Source organism: Camelus bactrianus, chromosome 7, assembly GCF_048773025.1.
Source record: "Camelus bactrianus isolate YW-2024 breed Bactrian camel chromosome 7, ASM4877302v1, whole genome shotgun sequence".
Taxonomy (NCBI): domain Eukaryota; kingdom Metazoa; phylum Chordata; class Mammalia; order Artiodactyla; family Camelidae; genus Camelus; species Camelus bactrianus.
Window position 1 is genome coordinate 46,260,096 of NC_133545.1, and position 19,057 is coordinate 46,279,152.

Below are 19,057 nucleotides of genomic sequence, written 5' to 3' on the forward strand. Positions count from 1 at the left end.
AAGTATTTGCAAACTGAATCCAGCAGGGTAGAATTGTCCTAGGAATGCAAGGAGGGTTCAAGAACAATAATTCTATTAATGTAATTCATCATATTGACAGGTTAAAAGAGAAACTTCTCATGTAGAAAAACTTCAATATATGGTAAAAGGGTATTTGATAAAATTAAAAATTCATTTCCTGAGATTCTTTAATAAAGAAAGTGATATGTCCGTTGAATGAAGGTCATTTATCAGAAGCCAACAGCAAACACATTTAATAGTGAAACAGGAGAGGCATTCTCATTCAAGTTTGAAACAAACTTGTTTGTCACTACTATTATTCAACATTGTTCTGGAATTTTTAAACAAATCAGTAAGAAAACAAAGATAAATCAACTTAACACTTGCAGAACTGATATGAAAAGTCAGTAAGACAGCTAGACAAATCAGATAAATATGAAAAAGCAATTAGCTAAACAATATGTAATAAACCATTACAAAACACAAATAAGAAGAAAATCCCAGTCATAGCAGCAACAAAATAAATGTTGAGAAATAAACCAAAGAAATGTGAGTAAGCTACATTAATGGGAATATGGTATACGATAAAGACACTACCTCAAATATGTATAAGAAGGTGGAGCACAAATGATATTTAAGGCAGTGAAACTATTTTGTATGATACTCTCTAACAGTGGATACACGTCTCTATACATTTGTCAAAACCCATAGAATGTACAACATAAAGAGTGAACCCTAGTGTAAACTATGGTAATAATAATGTAACAATAGTGGCTCATCCATTGTAACAAATGTACCGCTTAGGGAAAATGTTAATAACGGGGGAAAACTGTATGGGGGGAGTTAAGGGGGTAAATGAAAACTCTACACTTTCTGTTCAATTTTTCTGTAAAACTAAAACTGCTCAAAAAAATTTAATTTTAAGTGTGGTGAGATGATAACTGAAAAAAATGGTATTGGGATAACTGTTACCAATTTATGGGAAAAAACAGATTTCTCTCTCAAAGTAGTCTCTCTTCCTCTGGGTAAGGAAAGGACTGGAAAGGAAGTTTCAGTTCTTTCCTCTATTCATCACTTGGGGAAGAATGATTTTAGGATGGGCAAGAGTGTGGCAGAGGTCACTGACCACACAGACCTGGGCCTCCTGGCTCTGTCTTCTTCTATCAGTCTGGCCCCAAAGTGGAACATAATTCATTGGGACAGGCTTGCTCCTATTATGGCAGGACAGGACTATTCCTATTCCTCAGCTGCTCTGCCTCAGTTGGGGTGGATGAGTCCTTAGTTAAAAGGAGAAAGAAGAGGAAGCCAATTTTATGCTCAGGTTAAAGCCATGTTCTCCCATTTGTCAGCACCTTTAATTAACCTGTCTCCTTTGTCTACTTCTCAAATATTTAGAACAAGAAGTGGAAGAGGGCCCCTCAAATCTGTATTCATAGACACTCATAGAATTCAAACATAGGGAAACTAAACAGTGCTGCTTTAGTGCTTGCAATTATTAGGGACTTTTCTGGGAAGAGCCCTTAGGTTTGAAACACTCACCTCAGAACAGACAAGCATTTTAGGCAAGTGTTGGTGGAATGACTTTTTTGCTCTATGTATTTGCTAGACAAGCCTGCAAAAGGCAGCTAGGTTCCTGTAAGCTCCACAGCATTGTATCAGGTTCTAGCTTTCAACAACATGTGCTGGTATAAGTAGAAGGCATGCAAGCAGCTGTCCCAAATTCTATTCTTCATTATATCCCAAGGAGAGCACTGAGGAATGACTAACCTTTGGATTTATGTAGCTTGTCAACAAGGTTCTGCAATCAGTCCCTCCCAGCGTGATTTCAAGTTGACCCTGGGTTAAATTCCCAGGGCAGACTGCAGATTCAACTATAGTTGGGTGGTGGATTTAAATCACTGAAAAAATAAAGGGAAATGGAGCCCTTATTATATAGGAGTAAATCACCTTCTTGGATTGAGATACTAGAAAAGTCTCAATGCCACAATAAACCCAAAGGCTAAGAGAAAAAATTTAAAGGCCTCTTTAGAAATCCTGTTTGTTCAGAAAAGCAAGAAAAACAGCACTGAACTTAAACACATGTATGATATCACAATAAGGCAAGTGGGAAAGTGAAAGAAAAGCAAAGGAAGACATTTAGATTAATAAAGGAAAAAGGGAAACATATGACAAGTTAGGCCAAACAACTTTGAAAGGGAAAGGAGATAAACTTTGATATAATTGCTCTTTAAGGGATATTAGGGGGGGAAAGGTGTTATTCTTGTTATTTATTAAAGGAAGGTGATATGGATCAAGGAGATATAATGAAGGAAGAGAAGAAAGAATTCAGAAGCAGGCTAAAACGTTTCTCTCAGAAAGAAGCTCTATCTAGGAAGCTACCTATTAAAGCTAAAGGTAAGAAATCAAACACATAATTAAAGGATTGCCCTCAAAGACTGAAATAGTTATAATAGGTGATCACAGTAAGTTCAAATAGATTTGAAAGGGAAAAGGAAGATCAGCAATAGAGTATTTCGTGCATTATTAAGTAATCTGCAAGGTGACCTGGCGGGAAGGCAGGAACGGTACATGCTCAGAGGGACATATCTGGGAAGTTAGTGGAGATAAGACTCTAAGGGAGAGTACTAGGTCACATTAAGGGAAGCCAAGTAACTCATAGTCCAGGCCTACGTTAGACACTGGGTTCCCCATAATTGGAATTACCTCAGGGTGAAAAGGGTTGGCAGTAACTGAATCAATCCTGAACACACAGACTTCTTATCTTCCACTATGGCAAGGTCTATGGTCTTTGAAAGGCACCAGTAGAAGGACGTTAGCCAAACAAACATCTGGGCCCAAAATGAAAAGGAAGTGGAAGAGAGGCGTCTGATCTAAGCAATTTGAGCTCTACAGGATAGGAGAGTATTCAACTTAAACAAGTTAACAACTCAATTGGGGCTGCCTGATAGGAACAAAGGCACACAAAGACACAGCCCATTTTTGACACAAAAAGGGTAACAGGAAGTATCTGCCACCACCAAGGCCTGGAAAACAAATAATGAAGAAAGGCAAGGTTTTGAGGAGGACACTAAAGGACGACAGGCCTTAGAGGAATCTGTTAAAGATCACTATTCAGCTGAGACAAATGGAAAGGGAAAAAAGAAAAGGATCCTTCACAAGGCAGAATGAATATATATAAGGAATTTCACAGCAGGATAGGCTTGTAATGAGGACACACAGGTGCAGAACAACCAGGAGGATCACAGCTGTAGAGAATGCAAGGCCACAAACTGTGCTCTGCACAACTGCCTATTACATATGTGGATCATGCTTCTTCCAAAAGGGAGGGAAGACTGTCACTAGACAAAACAATCGTTTCGGCACTGGGTAGCCAGGATCACAAGGTTCAAAAAAGAAATGAAAGTTGAGGTATTAAAAAAAGGAGAAAATAAGAAAATTAAGCTTTAAATATGCAAGATGAACAACAGGGGGAAAAGGGAACCTCTAGGAGACCCAGAGCAGAGAAATCTCTCTGACAAATTTCTAACATTTTGCTCAAGAAAAAAGTGTGTCCTCTCCCAATGAAGTATTATGCGTAGATGAAATTCCTTCCCTATAGGGTAAACACAATGCCCCATTAGCCTCTTGATAAGTGATTCCTCCCAGCCAAGTTTAGTCTTAGAGTCTATCAGTTACAGGCAGCTGACACAGACTGGCAACCTGTCAAAAACAAAAGCCAAAGTTTTCTTTGAAAATCCTGTTCACCCAGAAGCCCAAGTTTCTGTTCTGCTTTTGGTGGGAAGCAATAATGTGGGTTAGGACTGCATAATAATGTGTCAACATTTGTACTATTTACTGTAGAGACAGGAGATATGCTTGTATCTTTTCAGATTCGTGGGGTGAGAGTGGGGGTGATGCTGTGCTAATCTTAAAAGTCTTAGAGACCCTTCAACATACTAAAAACATGTGACACCAACTACCTTGAAACTGGAGAAATTTAGCTCTGGAGGTACCAAATTAACTTCATCTATTCCAGTGAAAGACAGCCTACACTGCAGCTGCTGAAGAAGTTGCCCTGATTCGGCCCAAACACTAAGGCGAATGCAGCAGAGCAAGAAACCAGAGACAGCAGACTTCTGCATTTCAATTGCTTTACTTTTAATTTACAGGGAGATAACAGATGTGAAAATTTAACAAGAGGGTTCATAACTGACAAATTTGGGGGATTTTCTGTTGCTAGATGGAGTGCTTCAAATTGTCGTTCAGTTCACTGCATACAGCCTACAGAGCTATGAATGACATCTTGGCTGAGAAAAATTTGAGATGAGAAATGGAAGTGAACTTCCAGTCTAGAGTTAACTTAATAGATATCTACCCATTTCAAAGCTTTCTGGAGTAAAAACTTAAATAACCTCCTAAACTGGTCTTCAGAGGACACACAAAAGAACAGTTATTGATAGAGGATGCTTCATCCAGCATTTTAGATAGAACAAAGCACTCCCTGTGCCAGTAAGAAAACAGAAAACCCAAGACAAAGCAAACCTGGGAATACGAACTCACAGTACTTTGCCCAGCTAACCTCTGTTAGGAGTTGGGGTGGGGATTTGGTGCCCGAAATTTACCATTCAGCCCTCTGAGATTCTTAACTCAGGGAGTTTATATAGAGATCAATAGTCAAGTGAGACATAATAAGACACCCTATTGACAAGTGGGCAAGTACTTAGTAACCCCGCATATGCACTGCTTCTCTAGGAAAATAAGATTGGAAGATGAGGCTTTGCTTGAGAAGCCCACGTAGGCCTTTCTACTCACCCTTGCATCCCCAATAACATCTAAATTCTGGAATTTGCATATTCATATGTCTTGCAAGGAAAAAAAAAAAAGATGGCTGGGTCCAAGTCCAGCATATAGAGTCCACTGTAAGACACACATTACCTGTCCTGCTTAGCAGATAGAGGACCTTAAGCAGAAATACGTGATTCTCAACAGAGTAATCTCACCATTAATAAAACAGCAATGTCTAACTTAATTTTTTAAAGCAACTGCTCTGTCATTTGGCAAAATTAGGAAGAGAGAGATAAGTTCAAGATACCTCATGCCTTTACTTTGAGTGAAGAGAAGGTCACAAATGCTCTCTTCTAATTCTCTTAGCCCCTTTGCGCTGTTTCCAACACCACACATAGAAAGACAGACAATTTAATCTCTTTTCAAGGAAAAGCCTTAGATCAGTCGTTTTCAAACTTTTTCCTTTAAGCAGCAGAATCCATTTTCAAATAATCTGATTTCATTTTATTTATAGACAGAATGGTTTTTCTGTAGCCAGAACTAGTCTGGCAACCAAGGCATGGAAGAGGATCCCCTCATTAATATGTTTAATGATTCATTTATAAAAATTTTGTTTCTGACCTCAGCAATTAGTCTCCCTGGAGGTGGGTTCTGCTAGTTTAGATATTTGGGGGCTCAAAAGAAGAATGATTTAATCAACTGACAATATCTCCATAGAACTGAAAGTTAAGACCGTGACCTGGCCATTGTGGCCTCCTCCCACCACTGGGTATAGAGCAAAAGTTATTACATTTGGCTAGGTGTCTGACTGTGCCATCAAGAAAAAAATTTTGCTGTTCTCCATGAGGCAGAAGATGGCTGGAACTCAGGGGATCCCCTTGGGTACCTTCTGGTTGTTGGGAGAGACAGTCCTCTATGGGTCTCTTGAGTTCCTGCATATCCAAGAATGCAATGGCCTACCACTTTTTACCCAGGCCACCGTTTCTCAGAGTTTTCTTGGCAGCAAGTGATCATAATGGATGAGATAATGTCTCCCCTCCAGGATAAAGAGTAAGCTTGCCTACGGCCTCTATAAAAATGACAGATTCCTTATACTCAGTGTTCACTCCTTAGCTACAACACAAACCCACTAAGTGTATAACATCCATCTGGGCCCCACTACATCACCCTTATAATACTTATGGGGCAAGGGGAACTGATGCTACGCTCACAATGCTGTACTGTGAATAATCAAGTTTCTGACCTAAGAGTTTCATGTCTTCTGCCAGCATCCGTTAAACAGCAACAGGCTAACTAATTAGCTTTTAAGTAGCATAAAATCAAATTCCAGACCCAAAAACTGTACTGCCAAATCTAGTGGTAAGTGTTAATAAAGTAACCCTATACAGACAAGAACAAAGGCTCAAGATACACAGGAATAAAAGATTACATTACTCCATGAGATAAAGAACCTTAAGGGTTTGGCTAAAGACAAAGAATAGGAACAGGCAGTGAAGTAAGAAGTCATAAATATTTATTCATTCAGCAATGAATAAATAATAATAAACAATGAATGTGGCTTCTACTTTAATTTTCATCTTTGCTCTTCTATTTACATAAGTTTTAACTAGTATCCTTTCCCCTCCATGATTATATAAAGAATCTATTATTAACATACAGCCTGTAGGATTGTAAAATGACTATAGAAGGAAAGGATATCACACCAAATGATCTTGGGGTTAGATACGGTAAGTGAAAAAACTTGACTGATGAGAAATATATATATTTATAGGAATTGGAATAAGAGCATGCATGTTTGTATTGAACATCCAATTTCCTCTGCCTATTAGAACACCAAACTCTCATATCTAGAAAAAAACCCTTATTATGAACTATCTTGATGAGAGGGCAATTCTCAGAGCCTGCCTCTTGTTATGGAAGCCTAAAGTCAGATAATTCTTCTATTCACTCTTTAGCAGAGATCTAACTGGCAAACAATCCTAGGCCAGCCCATGAGACACCTACTTTCAGAATTTTGACACTTGAGTTAAAGACAAAAAGACTGGCGGGCTGGGTGGATGTGGAGATGAGATACACATTTTTATGGCAGCACCAGTAAATGTCAAGACTGCTCCTGCACTGTAGCCTTGACTGCAGGGTTTCTGTAGCCTGGTTACCAAAGAATCCCTGGTTCCTGCTTGTTTTCCATGCCTGCTCATTTTCTGGCCAGTGGTAGATGCTATAAAAGCTCCCAAAATCCTTGCAATAAATTATTTTTACTTAAGACAGAATAGGTTTCTGTTGCTGGTAACCAAGAATTCCAACAGATTCACTGTGATAATAACAATATAAACAATATTACACAATAATAATAAATAAATAATAAAAACACAAACAATACAAACTTACACAATTAGTAGACAGAGCAGAATTCAACCCCAGATCTGTTTGATTCCAAAGTTCATGTTATTTCCTCTAAAGCACGCTACTTACTAAAGCGATGAGCGACTAAAGACATTACTAAAAAGTTTTTTTTTAACATTTTTTATTGATTTATAATCATTTTACAATGTTGTGTCAAATTCCAGTGTTCAGCACAATTTTTCAGTTATACATGAACATGTATATATATTCATTGTCACATGTTTTCTCTGTGAGCTACCATAAGACCTTGTGTATATTTCCCTGTGCTATACAGTATAATCTTGTTTATCTATTCTACAATTTTGAAATCCTGTCTATCCCTTCCCACCCTCTGCCCCCTTGGCAACCACAAGTTTGTATTCTGTCTATGAGTCTGTTTCTGTTTTGTATTTATGCTTTGTTTGTTTTTAGATTCCACATATGAGCGATCTCATATGGTATTTTTCTTTCTTTTTCTGGCTTACTTCACTTAGAATGACATTCTCCAGGAGCATCCATGTTACTGCAAATGGCGTTATGTTGTCAGTTTTTATGGCTGAGCAGTATTCCATTGTATAAATATACCACCTCTTTATCCAGTCATCTGTTGATGGACATTTGGGCTGTTTCCATGTCTTGGCTATTGTAAATAGTGCTGCTATGAACATTGGGGTGCAGGTGTCATCCTGAAGTAGGGTTCCTTCTGGATATATGCCCAGGAGCGAGATTCCTGGGTCATATGTTAAGTCTATTCCTAGTCTTTTGAGGAATCTCCATACTGTTTTCCACAGTGGCTGCACCAAACTGCATTCCCACCAGCAGTGTAGGAGTGTTCCCTTTTCTCCACAGCCTCTCCAGCATTTGTCATTTATGGATTTTTGAATGATGGCCATTCTGACTGGTGTGAGGTGATACCTCACTGTAGTTTTGATTTGCATTTCTCTGATAATTAGTGATATTGAGCATTTTTTCATGTGCCTATTGATCATTTGTATGTCTTCCTTGGAGAATTGCTTGTTTAGGTCTTTTGCCCATTTTTGGATTGGGTTGTACAAGTTTTATAGAAGACACAAAACCATTTTCCAGTAAGCTAACCTGAAATAAGATGGCATATTCTTAAGACTGTCTCTCTTAAATGTTAATTAATCAACCCCAGTTTGACAGCTCAACAGGGTGTAACTAAATTATATGCTGTATTATTAGGTACCAAAATATATGTCAGCTATTTCACTGATATGAATTTTTGTAGTAGATGCCAATTGGAGTAACTACCTGACTTACAACTCCTCCTTCTTGGAAAATGGCCTCAATACATAAAATGGGCCTTTCAAGATCATGTTTGTACTGCATGGCCCTCCTCTGCTTAGCACAGATAATTTATTCAAAGAATTAACATTTAATCAAAACTGTGTCTATCAGATTCCCTGTCTTCAGGATTTGAAATTCTAGAAGAGAAACAGACTGTGAGTAGCCTAAGCTGATGTGCAGTGAAGGCAGTGTCCTCGAAAAAGGCTAGAGGCCTTTACCCTGATTATTAAATCTCCCAAATCTTTTCTCTTCTCAAAAGGGAATTTTAACACAATCACGTCTTCCTTTAAGATGTGCCTCTGTACTCTTCCATTCAACACACATGTGGTGTCATGATGACAGTATGCACTAGTCATATTACTGAAGTTTAGCAGAAGAACATTAATCCCATCCCGGAAACCTTGGGCCACACAGGCGGCACCAACCTCTCCACGTACATGTACTCACCACTCTGTCCCTACTTTGTCTTCTACAATTTGCTTTTTTTCTCCAGCATTCCATTAAAATGTTACTTGCCAAAACCACCGATTTTCAAATCCATCAGACATTTTATCTTTTTTGACCTCCTGTACCATTTGGTACTCCTGACTGTCTCTTCTTCTTTGTAACTTATACCTTGGTTTTGGTGATATTATTCCCTGCTTTCTTCCTCCCACTCCTTAACTTCCAATGCATTTTTCTTCCTACTCTTTAAAATGTTGATGCTCCCCGAGTTTCATCCAATGTCCACGTCTTATTGTGCCCTCATCCTCTGGGTGTTATCAACCATACCTATGACATCAACTATTAACAAATCTCTGAGCACCTATGTGGTACATGTTGGCAACACAGCTGAATAAGCCAAACACAATTCTGGCCCTCAAAGGGCTTAGCGCCTAATAGCAAAGACACACATTAAACTAAAAAATGTTTATTGCTTTTACAGAGTCAATAAATGCATGAAGGAATGGAATAGAGTACTGTAAGAGTATATGCAATAGAGGGCTTAGGCATAATCTAGGGTAGTCAGGGAGGAAGTGGCTTTTACAGTAAGAACTGAAGCATGAGTAGGAAGGGAAGAGTGACAGTGGTAGGTAGAAGAACATGATGCAGACAGATGGCTGGAGTGAAATGGCTAAGAGAAAAGTGGTAGGAGATCTTACTGGAGAAGGAGGTTGGGACCAGATCAGACACAGCTTTGAAGGCCAGGTTAAGGATAAATATTCACCGTAAGTTCATGATAATTAACCTCAAAAATCACAGCCAGCCATCACACCATTCCTATTCTTCAGAAAAACTGCTTTTTTTCAACCTCCAGCTTCATCCTCCTTTATTTTAGCAGATTGTCTCATCTCCTACTTTCCAGAGAAAACAAAAGCCTCTGTAAAGAAACTCCTTCATTCTCTTGATTCCAAACACACCCACCCACACACCTACCAACTCTTTCCTCCTTCCCACTCGTTTGGAAGAGGAACTGTCCTCTCCCCATATGAGACTGATCACCTTTAATTAGGATTTCATCTCAGGAATCATCTATCAACTACTCATTTTGTCTCACATATTTTCAACCTTTCCACCTGAAATGAACACTTCCCACTAGTTTTTAAACATACATGTACCTCCCATTTAAACAAACAAAACCAAAAGCCTTCAAATGATTCCTTCACTCTCTTCAGGGCCAAATTTCTCAAATAAGCTGTCTCAATTTTCTCATACTCCACTCATGCTAATCTGACTTCCATCTCTGTCTCCCCATCAAGACAACTCTCACTACAGTCAATCAACTCCTCTTTGTTGCTACTTCCTAGAAGCACTCTTTTAGTTCTAATCTTACTCTGCCTTCTCTTAGGCTTCAAAACTTGCCGTCTTCCTTCTGAAACAATTTCTTCTCTGATTCTCAAAACTCTCCTTTTCCTCCTACTCTTTAGCCATTCCTTTTTTTTTTTTTTGTCTCCTTTACAGGCTCATTCCTGACCTAGACTTTATCCTAGACTTTTCTCTCCACAGCTTCAATAAAGAAGTTCTATTTGCAGATAATTCAAAAATTTACACTTTTAACCCACAACTCTCCAGACCTGTCAACTCATCATATACCTCAGTGTCTCATGGGCAGTGCAAACTAAACACATGTAAAACAAATTATAATCCTTTCCTCAAAGCCTTGATCCATTTCCAGTATCTCCTCTCTCAGTGAATAGTGTCATCATCCACCTAAGTTATGCATTCTAGAGCCCCAGAGGTCATAAATGACACCCTGTACTGAACCCCTCAGCATCCAATCAACTACTACCATTACAACAGCAACAAAAATAGCCAACATTTATTGAGAACTTACTCATTAGCAGGACCTGTTTTAAGTTATCTTAATTAGTTGTCACAACCACATATGATTGTTACTATCTTCACCAAGTCCTGGTGATCTGACCTCCTAAATCTCAAATATATCATCTTTTCTTCATTGATATTGCTGTTGCTGCTATCACCTCAGTGCAGGGGAGCATCTCACAGGGCTACTGCAACAACTTCCTGTCTGGTCGGCCGGCAACCACTCTGACAGCTCTCTAACTCACTCACCACAGAGTAGTCACATCTTTTTCAAAAGAAAAACAGATAATACCTATTCTTCCTCTCACACACACATATTTGAAAGGGTTTTAGAATAAAGGCACCCCCCCACCAAATTGATTTATAAGGCTATACGTGGGCACATCTCTAGCTACTTCTCCAGTTTCATCTTGCACCATCTACTCCCTGTGTTCTGTGCTCTAGTCACATGGTCTTTTACCAATCTCTTATACCTGCCATTCTATGGTAAGTAGGTCTCCAACTCAGGGCCTCTGCCTATGTTGTTCCTTCTGCCTAAGAGGCTCTTTCTTAAGGTGCCTAGTTTAAACACCTACTCTTATTTCAGCTGTCAGTTCAATTACCACTCCCTTAGGGAAATCTTCCTGATGGTCAGGTCATCCATCTGTAGCGCTCTTTGTATCATGTTCTTCTCAATAATACCACTGTCACAATTTTACATTTTTGTATGTGACTGCTTGACTAAAATCTCATTCTCCTACTAGACTATAAACTGCATGAGGACAAGGACTGTTGGATTTTGCTCATATTGCCAACTCCAGAATGCAGCAAAATGCCTAGCAGCATACAGTGGGTTCTCAACAAGTATTCATCTGAATGGAAGAATTAGAAAACCAAACTGAAATAAATAAACAGTGAGCAAAAAGGGGCAATGAATCTACCCACTTTTTGGTTTTAACAAGGGGGAGAGAGGTATTATTTACAGGTGAATATTGAGACTAGGAATGATTGGATTGGTTTGTTGGTTGGTTTAAAAGCTGGAGAGGTTAAAACATGCTTAAATGCTGATGGCTAGAATCCAGCAGAGAACGAAGAAGTTAAAGATGCTCAAAAAAGACAGAATAACCAACTTTGTAACTTTTCTGACCAGGCTAGTACTGAGGGAGAGTCAAAGCCCAGGTGAAAGTACTAGCTTTACAAGGAAAAAAGGCAGCTTCTCCATTGTAGTAGAATAAAAAGGGGAAAAAGAAAGTGCCAAAATAGTTTTATAGATTTGGCAGTGGAAAGTTAAAAGTTAGATAGTTTCAAACTAATGACTTTTATTTGTTTGTGATATCAAAAAAGGAAAGATCTACTGAAAGTGACAATACAGAGAAAGGACTCAGGTTAGAGAAAAATAGTAAAATAAATGGAAAGTAGGATTGCTCACCAGTAGTACTGCCAGCCCAGTTGAAGTAAGGACTCACCTGGCAGAGGACTGCCCAGTAATGAGATATTCTCCAGCTGTGCTTGGAAGCCTTGCACAATGAAGGTGAATATCATCAATGCTTTCTGTCCAACAGATGTGAAAAAAGGACAGAGGGCCAAGAAAACTCGGGACATTGTAAAGAGAATGAAGAGAGAGATGATATCTCCTAAGCTGGACAGACAAAGAAAAAAAAAAAAAGACAGAAGACAGTTAAGAATAGGAAGGTCTGACTAATAGGAGTTGTCAATGGGAGTTGTTATGAAAATTAGATGAGACAAAGCATGTAAAACACTTTGCTGAATGGCTGGTAGAGAACAAGTGCTCAAGAAGTGTTTCTACTATTAAGGATTTAATGCAGAAGGTTTATTCACAAGAGATCCTAAAGATTAATCACGTAGTAATTTACAGTGTTGGAGAGGTGAGTGAGCATACAGAAGCTGAGTCATTTTAGTTAGTGAGTGAGCCCAGGTGACTACCTAGCATCCAATCCTCAAAGCAGGTTTGTGGTTCTCCTGCATAATTCCCAGTTATGCTTTAATTCATTTAACCTGAGGAAACTGTAAATTATAATGGTACTCAGGAAGGTCTCAAAATCTCTCAATTGTTAAGGGTCTTCTGGATTTCATTAACACAATAGCAACAGCATTGGATACATGCAGTAGTCACTATGACCCTGCCCTGCTTTGTAGAGCCCCATTCTAGTGTTAACAGGTAATAACATTATTCTAAAATGAATCAAAAGGTGCTGACCCTAATTAAATAAGATGCCACTATGCACCCATTTGGATGGCTAACATTGCAAAGATTGACAATATCAAGTGTTGGCAAGGATGTAGAGCAAACGCCTTTCTCATACAGAGCTGGTGGAAGTATAAACAGGCACAACTTCAGAAATTGTACAACACTATCTACTAAAGCTGAATGTAGACTAACCTATGACACAACAACTCCACTCTCGGGTATTTCCCAATAGAAATGCATCCATGTGCACATCAATAGGTATGTACAGGGGGTGGAGGGAATAGCTCAAGTGGTAGAGTGCATACTTAGCATGCATGAGGTCCTAGGTTCAATCCCCAGTACCTCCTCTAAAAAATAAACAAGTAAACCTAATTACTTTCACCCCCCAACCCAAAAAATTAAAAATTAAAAAAAAAGGCATGTACAAAAATGTTCAAATTACTACTATTTTTAATAGTCTCAAATAACCCAAATGACCATAATGACAGAATGGATAAATTGTGGTGTATTCATATAATGGGATACTACATACAATGAGGATGGATTAAAGTGATACACAATATAGATAAATCTCACAAACAAAATGCTGGCTTTAAGAAACCAAGACACAAGAGTATATACTGTATGATTCCAAGTATATATAAGTTCAAAAACAGGAAAAACTAATCTATGGTGAGAGAAGTTAGAATAGTGGTTACCTTTGAGTGCAGTTACTGAGAAGGGCGTAAGGTAAGGTCTTCTGGCGTATTAGTTTTACTTTCCTCGGTGATGGTGTGTTCATTTTATAATAATTCATTTAGCTACCCTCTTACAATTTGTATCCTTTTACATGAGTCCTATACTTCATTGGAAAGTTTACTTAAAAACAAAAGGCTAGAAATGACTGAAAGGATGATGGAGCAAAAGGCTCTTCCTCAGGAAGCTGAGGCTGCTGGCTCTGCAGAAATCCCTTTCACCACTAAGTATAGGATTGACTTCAATGCTCCAGAGGGATGAAATGACCTAAATCATATTTTCTAAGATTACAGAACTAATTAATGGCAGAGTAGGAATTGGGATTCAGGAATTCTAATTTCACAGTGCTCTTAAATTCTTGTAGGAATGTTTCTGGGTGCATATAGAGGAGCTCTTGTCATCCAGGTTCTCATTATCCTGATCCCCAAACCAATGAGGTAATAAGGGGAAGCACAAAAATTATAATAACACAAAAATTCACCATGGCACAAGAACACTTTTAAAATTGGTCTTCAAACTGTCCTCCTCTGGCTCAAACCAGCTTCTATTTCTGCCATTACCCATCAACTGTCCTTGTCAGTCCTTGGTGAGTCTCTCCTGTGTCACGATGTTACACAGAACAAAACAAGTATAATGTGAATCAACTGCAAAGTGAAACTGCGCATCTTACATAGGATGCAGGATTCCATTAAGTTGGGTAAAGAGCTACTGAAGAACTGTCTCAATAACAAGCAAAGCCATTGACAAAAGGAGAATCTGGCAGATTAAGTTCAGTTAACCACTGTGGCTGAGATCCCTGATGGCTCACCCAGCATCCATTTTCCCCTTCGTACTCAGTAACAGAATCCTGATATTTCAGTAACTGTGTTTCTATTTTAACAATAAATAAATAGATGCTAATATTGTTTAAAGCTAAGTCTAAGAAATGGGTATGAATCAATTTTTAAACCCAAAAAAGCTAAACACACAGTCTTAGACAATCCCCTCCTCCTGTAGTATACATTTGATGCTGCAACCTAATTGCACCTATCGACATAAGGAATGAGGCAATGGTTTGCAGTGCTATAGTCTGCAGATGTAAACACATATCTGGGGGAGTGGGAGGGTTGTTGGAAACAAATTTGGGCACTGGTGAACTGTGCTCAGTTTCCTTTTAGAGGCAGACACTAGTTAAATACACTAGTAATTTTAAGTCAGTGGTGTTGTAAATATAAAAAAAGTTCACATGAAAGGAACATGAATGTATCTATGAAAATAAATACATGAAAATAAGTTACATAAAATACTGAATTCAGGCATTCACAACTACTTCAGCACAAAGGCTGGGAAAGATCTATAGGCACTCCCAGAAATATCTGCTGCATTCAGGCACAATGTCAGGAGATGGAGAACAAAGATCCCAGCAGTCAGTTTGCTTAAAGAAAGCAGAAGTTAGTATCTTCATAAAAATCTTAAATTCCTCTGCCGTTGTCCATATTTCTATCAGAACCACTAGACGAGCAAACTAGATTTTGCAGTTACTTATCCTAACATCCTGCTTTTGTCTGGAAAAAACAGAACCTCAGTCACAAAACTGAAACATTCCCACAAATCTCCTTGGATGTTCAGAAATAAAGCTTACAGAATCAAAAAATAAACAAAAAACCCAAGTGACTCTCCTATGCTTATTGGTATAAGATGTTATGAAATTTAAAAACAAAAAATACCTCTCTGGTCTACATTATCTGACGCTGAAAATCCATTCTTTTCATAACCCACCTTTCGCCGACGTGCTGAAGTCTCTCACTAACGCGCCACTCATCAAAGACAGAACAAAGAACTCCTCTTAGTAACAGAGGCGCACAATGCCCTTAAAAGACGGCACGGTATTTAGCCATGACTGTTTCTGCTCTAAATTAACACGTACTGGAGGATTTGTCTTCCACCAGCTCCAACCGGGTAACACAGAAGGGGCGCGAGGATCCTTATTTAAGAGTAGCTCATTTCAGGCCAGCAATGCTTCTCCCTTCCTCGGGGGCTTCGGTTTGGGCTGTGCCAATGGGCTTCTTCGCACAAGATCTCATGACACCTTAAAACGACTGGCCAATGGAGGGATCCTCCTCTCACAAAGAGATAACTAGGGCACAGCTGTTACACAACCGATCCCCGACGGCGAATGCCAGCCCGAGGAGTCCCCCAGGAGTCTGACTTGGGAGCCACAGCCTCGGCGGGCGACGAGGCACTTTTGCTCCAGAACTGTTTAACGCGACCCTCTGCGACCAGCGGCTTCGCCGGCGTGTGAAAATGGAAAGATGGGCGAGGACAGAGGAGGAAGGGGGTCGCGATCCACAGGGCGCGGGTTTCGGCCCCGCGTCCCGGACCTCCCCACCCCCTCCCCCAGCCGGCAGTCACTCCCGAAGAGGCAGTACCTGTTTCCGCATGTTATTCATGACGCCCATGAAACCCGCCAGCAATTTAGCTTCTTCTCGAGCAGCAAGTTTCTTCTCGGTCTTCTTCTTGCTGCTCTTCTCCACCCCGGAGGCTGCCATCCTCCGTCAGCGCGGCTCACGCCCTGGGCTCGCCGGGCCGGGCGAGGGGTTGCAGGCTCCCGGCACGCTGGGGCTTCTGTTTAGCAAACGCCGAGGCCGGGACTGCGACTGCAGCGCCACACTCCGAAACGGGCGGGCGGAGGCGGCGCGGCCACTGCAGAAGGACGAGGCCCAGCGGCCCCTCAGAGGCTCGCGGGCAGGCGACGTCCAGCGCTCGGCGGCGTCTCCCGCAGACCCGAGGCCTGGAGGAGGAGCCTGAGCACTTCGCTCAAGGGGGCGGGGGCGCTATGAAGCGAGCAGGGGGCGGGGCTCAGCGTCGGCCGCGCGCCTCCGGGTTCCGAGCTCTGCCCGGCTAGGGCGCTGCTGCCCTGTTGGGTGTCGTACACCCTCCCAGTGCAGGCTGTTTGGATTTGGAGCTGATCCAAGGTCGCGCGTGCCCTTTCCTCTGCTGAAGACAGATTTTACAAACTTCGATTACGTGGCGAGAATATCTTTTTTTGGGTAATTGGGTGGTAGAACACATTAAAGTGTCTCCCACAAGTGTAAGCGCCATAGGAGCAGGGTTGGTAATTTCTTCACCGCTCTATCGGAGACTGGCATATTGTAGGCTCTCAATAAATATTTATTAAAGACAGAAAGACTCACATACTACAAGTGAAAGGTTTATTACATGGAGTAAAAGATTTATTTGCTTGGGCTTCATCAAGCAAGAACACACAGTCCCTATTAGTGTCTCCTTAATGTGGGATGCCTGCCTGCTTAGGCTGGTTTATCCTTTAATGTTTGAAACTGAGATCAGGTGTCAGCTCCAGAAATTTTCAGTTAGGCTTCCCCAGGTGTTCTACAGGAACGCGAAACTCAGTCACAAAACTCAGCATCTTTTTTTTTTTTTTTAAAGCTATAATAACCTATTTTTTCTAGTGTATGGTAAGATTATTTAAAATTAAATATTATTTTACATTCTGAAAACAACATATCCCTTTAATTTTCTACCTAGATCTATATAGGAATATATAGAGACATATTTTAAGTAAAGTAATTTATACTCTTGGTGCATTATGCTTTCTCTGGATAAGAGCAAAATAATATAGTATAACTCAAATGAAAGAGCAAGTGGCATACAAGTCTTCATATTTATGAAAGAATAAGACGTTTCTGCCTCTGTGTGCTTTTTACCTTTTTTTTTTTAATCTAAAGTTTCTCAGATATTCTATTTTAACTGCTTGAGCAGATAGCTAGATAATGAGCAGAGAAAAGGGGCACTGGCCAAATGGCAGGAAACCATACATTTTGTGAACAATGAAGAGGGGGTCTTTGGGCAGACCAAGAAAAGCAGGAACCTCCAGACTGATAAGAAATAACACATTTTGGGTTGACAAATATCCTGGAGGCAGACAAAGAAAGGGAGGAAAGGGCAGAAATCTCTGACATTCAAACCTTTTGCTTATTATGCCCTTATTACAAGAAAATTAGCCTTGCAGATAATACGCATCATGCACCAACACCATGACACTTCAGATCAAGACTAAATAAGGACAAAAATCCCTCCTCCCCTCAGGAAGGTGGAGCTGGCATGAAAATCAGGAAATATGACCCCAAACACTTCCCTCCCCAATGAATATTATGTCTATTCATTTTTTCACACTGTAAAACCAGCTTGCCAAAGAAAATCAGCACAGCTACTCACTTGAGTCTGCTCACTCTCCCCTTGAGAGCATACTATCACTTAATAAATCACTTTACTTTCTTGAACTCCATGTCTCATCTCTGAATTTTTCCTGCCATGGGACAGGAACCTACTCTCAGGGAACATAACTAGTCAATTCAGTCATCCCTCAGTATTTGCCAGAGGTTGGTTCCAGGACCTGCTGGTGTTACCAAAATCCAGGGATGCTCAAGTCTCATGATTGTCCCTCTATATCGAAGTTCTGCATCAGGGGATTCAACCAATAGTGGATTGTGTAGTACTGCATGAATTTATTGAAAGAAAAAATCCATGTATAAGTGGTCCTAACCAGTGTTGTTTAAAGGTCAACTGTAATTTGGGGTTTTAGAGTGGACCCTTGCAATAGGAACCATTTATTCCTAATGAAATGAGAAATGAAGAAAATTTTGTTTACTTTATTAAATGACCTAGGACACTGAAAAATAAGAGTATATTTAAACATTCTTTAATTGAAAGGAAGTGGAAACCTGTCTTCTAATTCTAAGGGACACAGTAAGGATCCATGATGCAAAGGCAGAAATGTAGGTGATGAGACTGAGTGCTATTTTGTAACAAGGCAAAGAAATAAGGAAGGGCATACTTCTTACCTGATGTTGCTATAGTCCTTTCACATATTGCAGAATATAGAACACCAAGGTTATGGAAGAGCCGTAGGATTCAGAGTCTAAGGAGACTACACAGATTACATAGTACAGAGGTTACACACAAGATTTTGCCCTGATGCAGTCAAGTATGTCACTCTCTAGTTGTTTAACCTTGGACAACTTGCTTAACTTCTCTTGTGTCTCAGTCTATCTATAAAAATAGAACCTACCACAGAACTGTTAAAATGCTTAGATTGGTGCCAGCACAAGACAAACAGTATTACTTTCCTGAGTTAATAATATTACCTATCATTATTTAATCCAGCATTTCCCAAAATGTGTTCCTCAGAATACTGGTGCTATGAATCATTTCCCCACCCTCCCCCCCTGGAATAGGATCCCTGGGACTACAACTTTGGAAAGTAAGCAACATATCATTCTTGGAGAAAATTCCAAATATATTTGCATATTAAGTGTTTGGAGAAGATTTGCTATACATACTGCCTGAGCCTAATCAACTTTGCTGTAGTGTACTGCC

General features: G+C 39.9%; 1 protein-coding gene across 2 annotated transcripts in view; it reads right to left on the minus strand.

Moving 5' to 3' along the window:
• KLHL7 (kelch like family member 7) overlaps nt 1-16,466 on the minus strand; it is a 57,915-nt gene extending 41,449 nt beyond the window's left edge. The window contains exons 1-2 of one of the 2 annotated variants that reach the window (XM_010968614.3): nt 16,090-16,465; nt 1,768-1,898 (exon numbers count right to left, since the gene is read on the minus strand). Coding sequence is in view for 1 of the 2 variants with exons in the window: in XM_010968613.3 (XP_010966915.1) it covers nt 16,090-16,209 (120 nt within the window). In the remaining variant the exon portion in view is untranslated. Of the gene's footprint in view, nt 1-1,767; nt 1,899-16,089 lie in introns of both variants that reach the window. The other variant, XM_010968613.3, reaches the window with a different exon arrangement.
• Nucleotides 16,467-19,057: the final 2,591 nt, after the last annotated feature.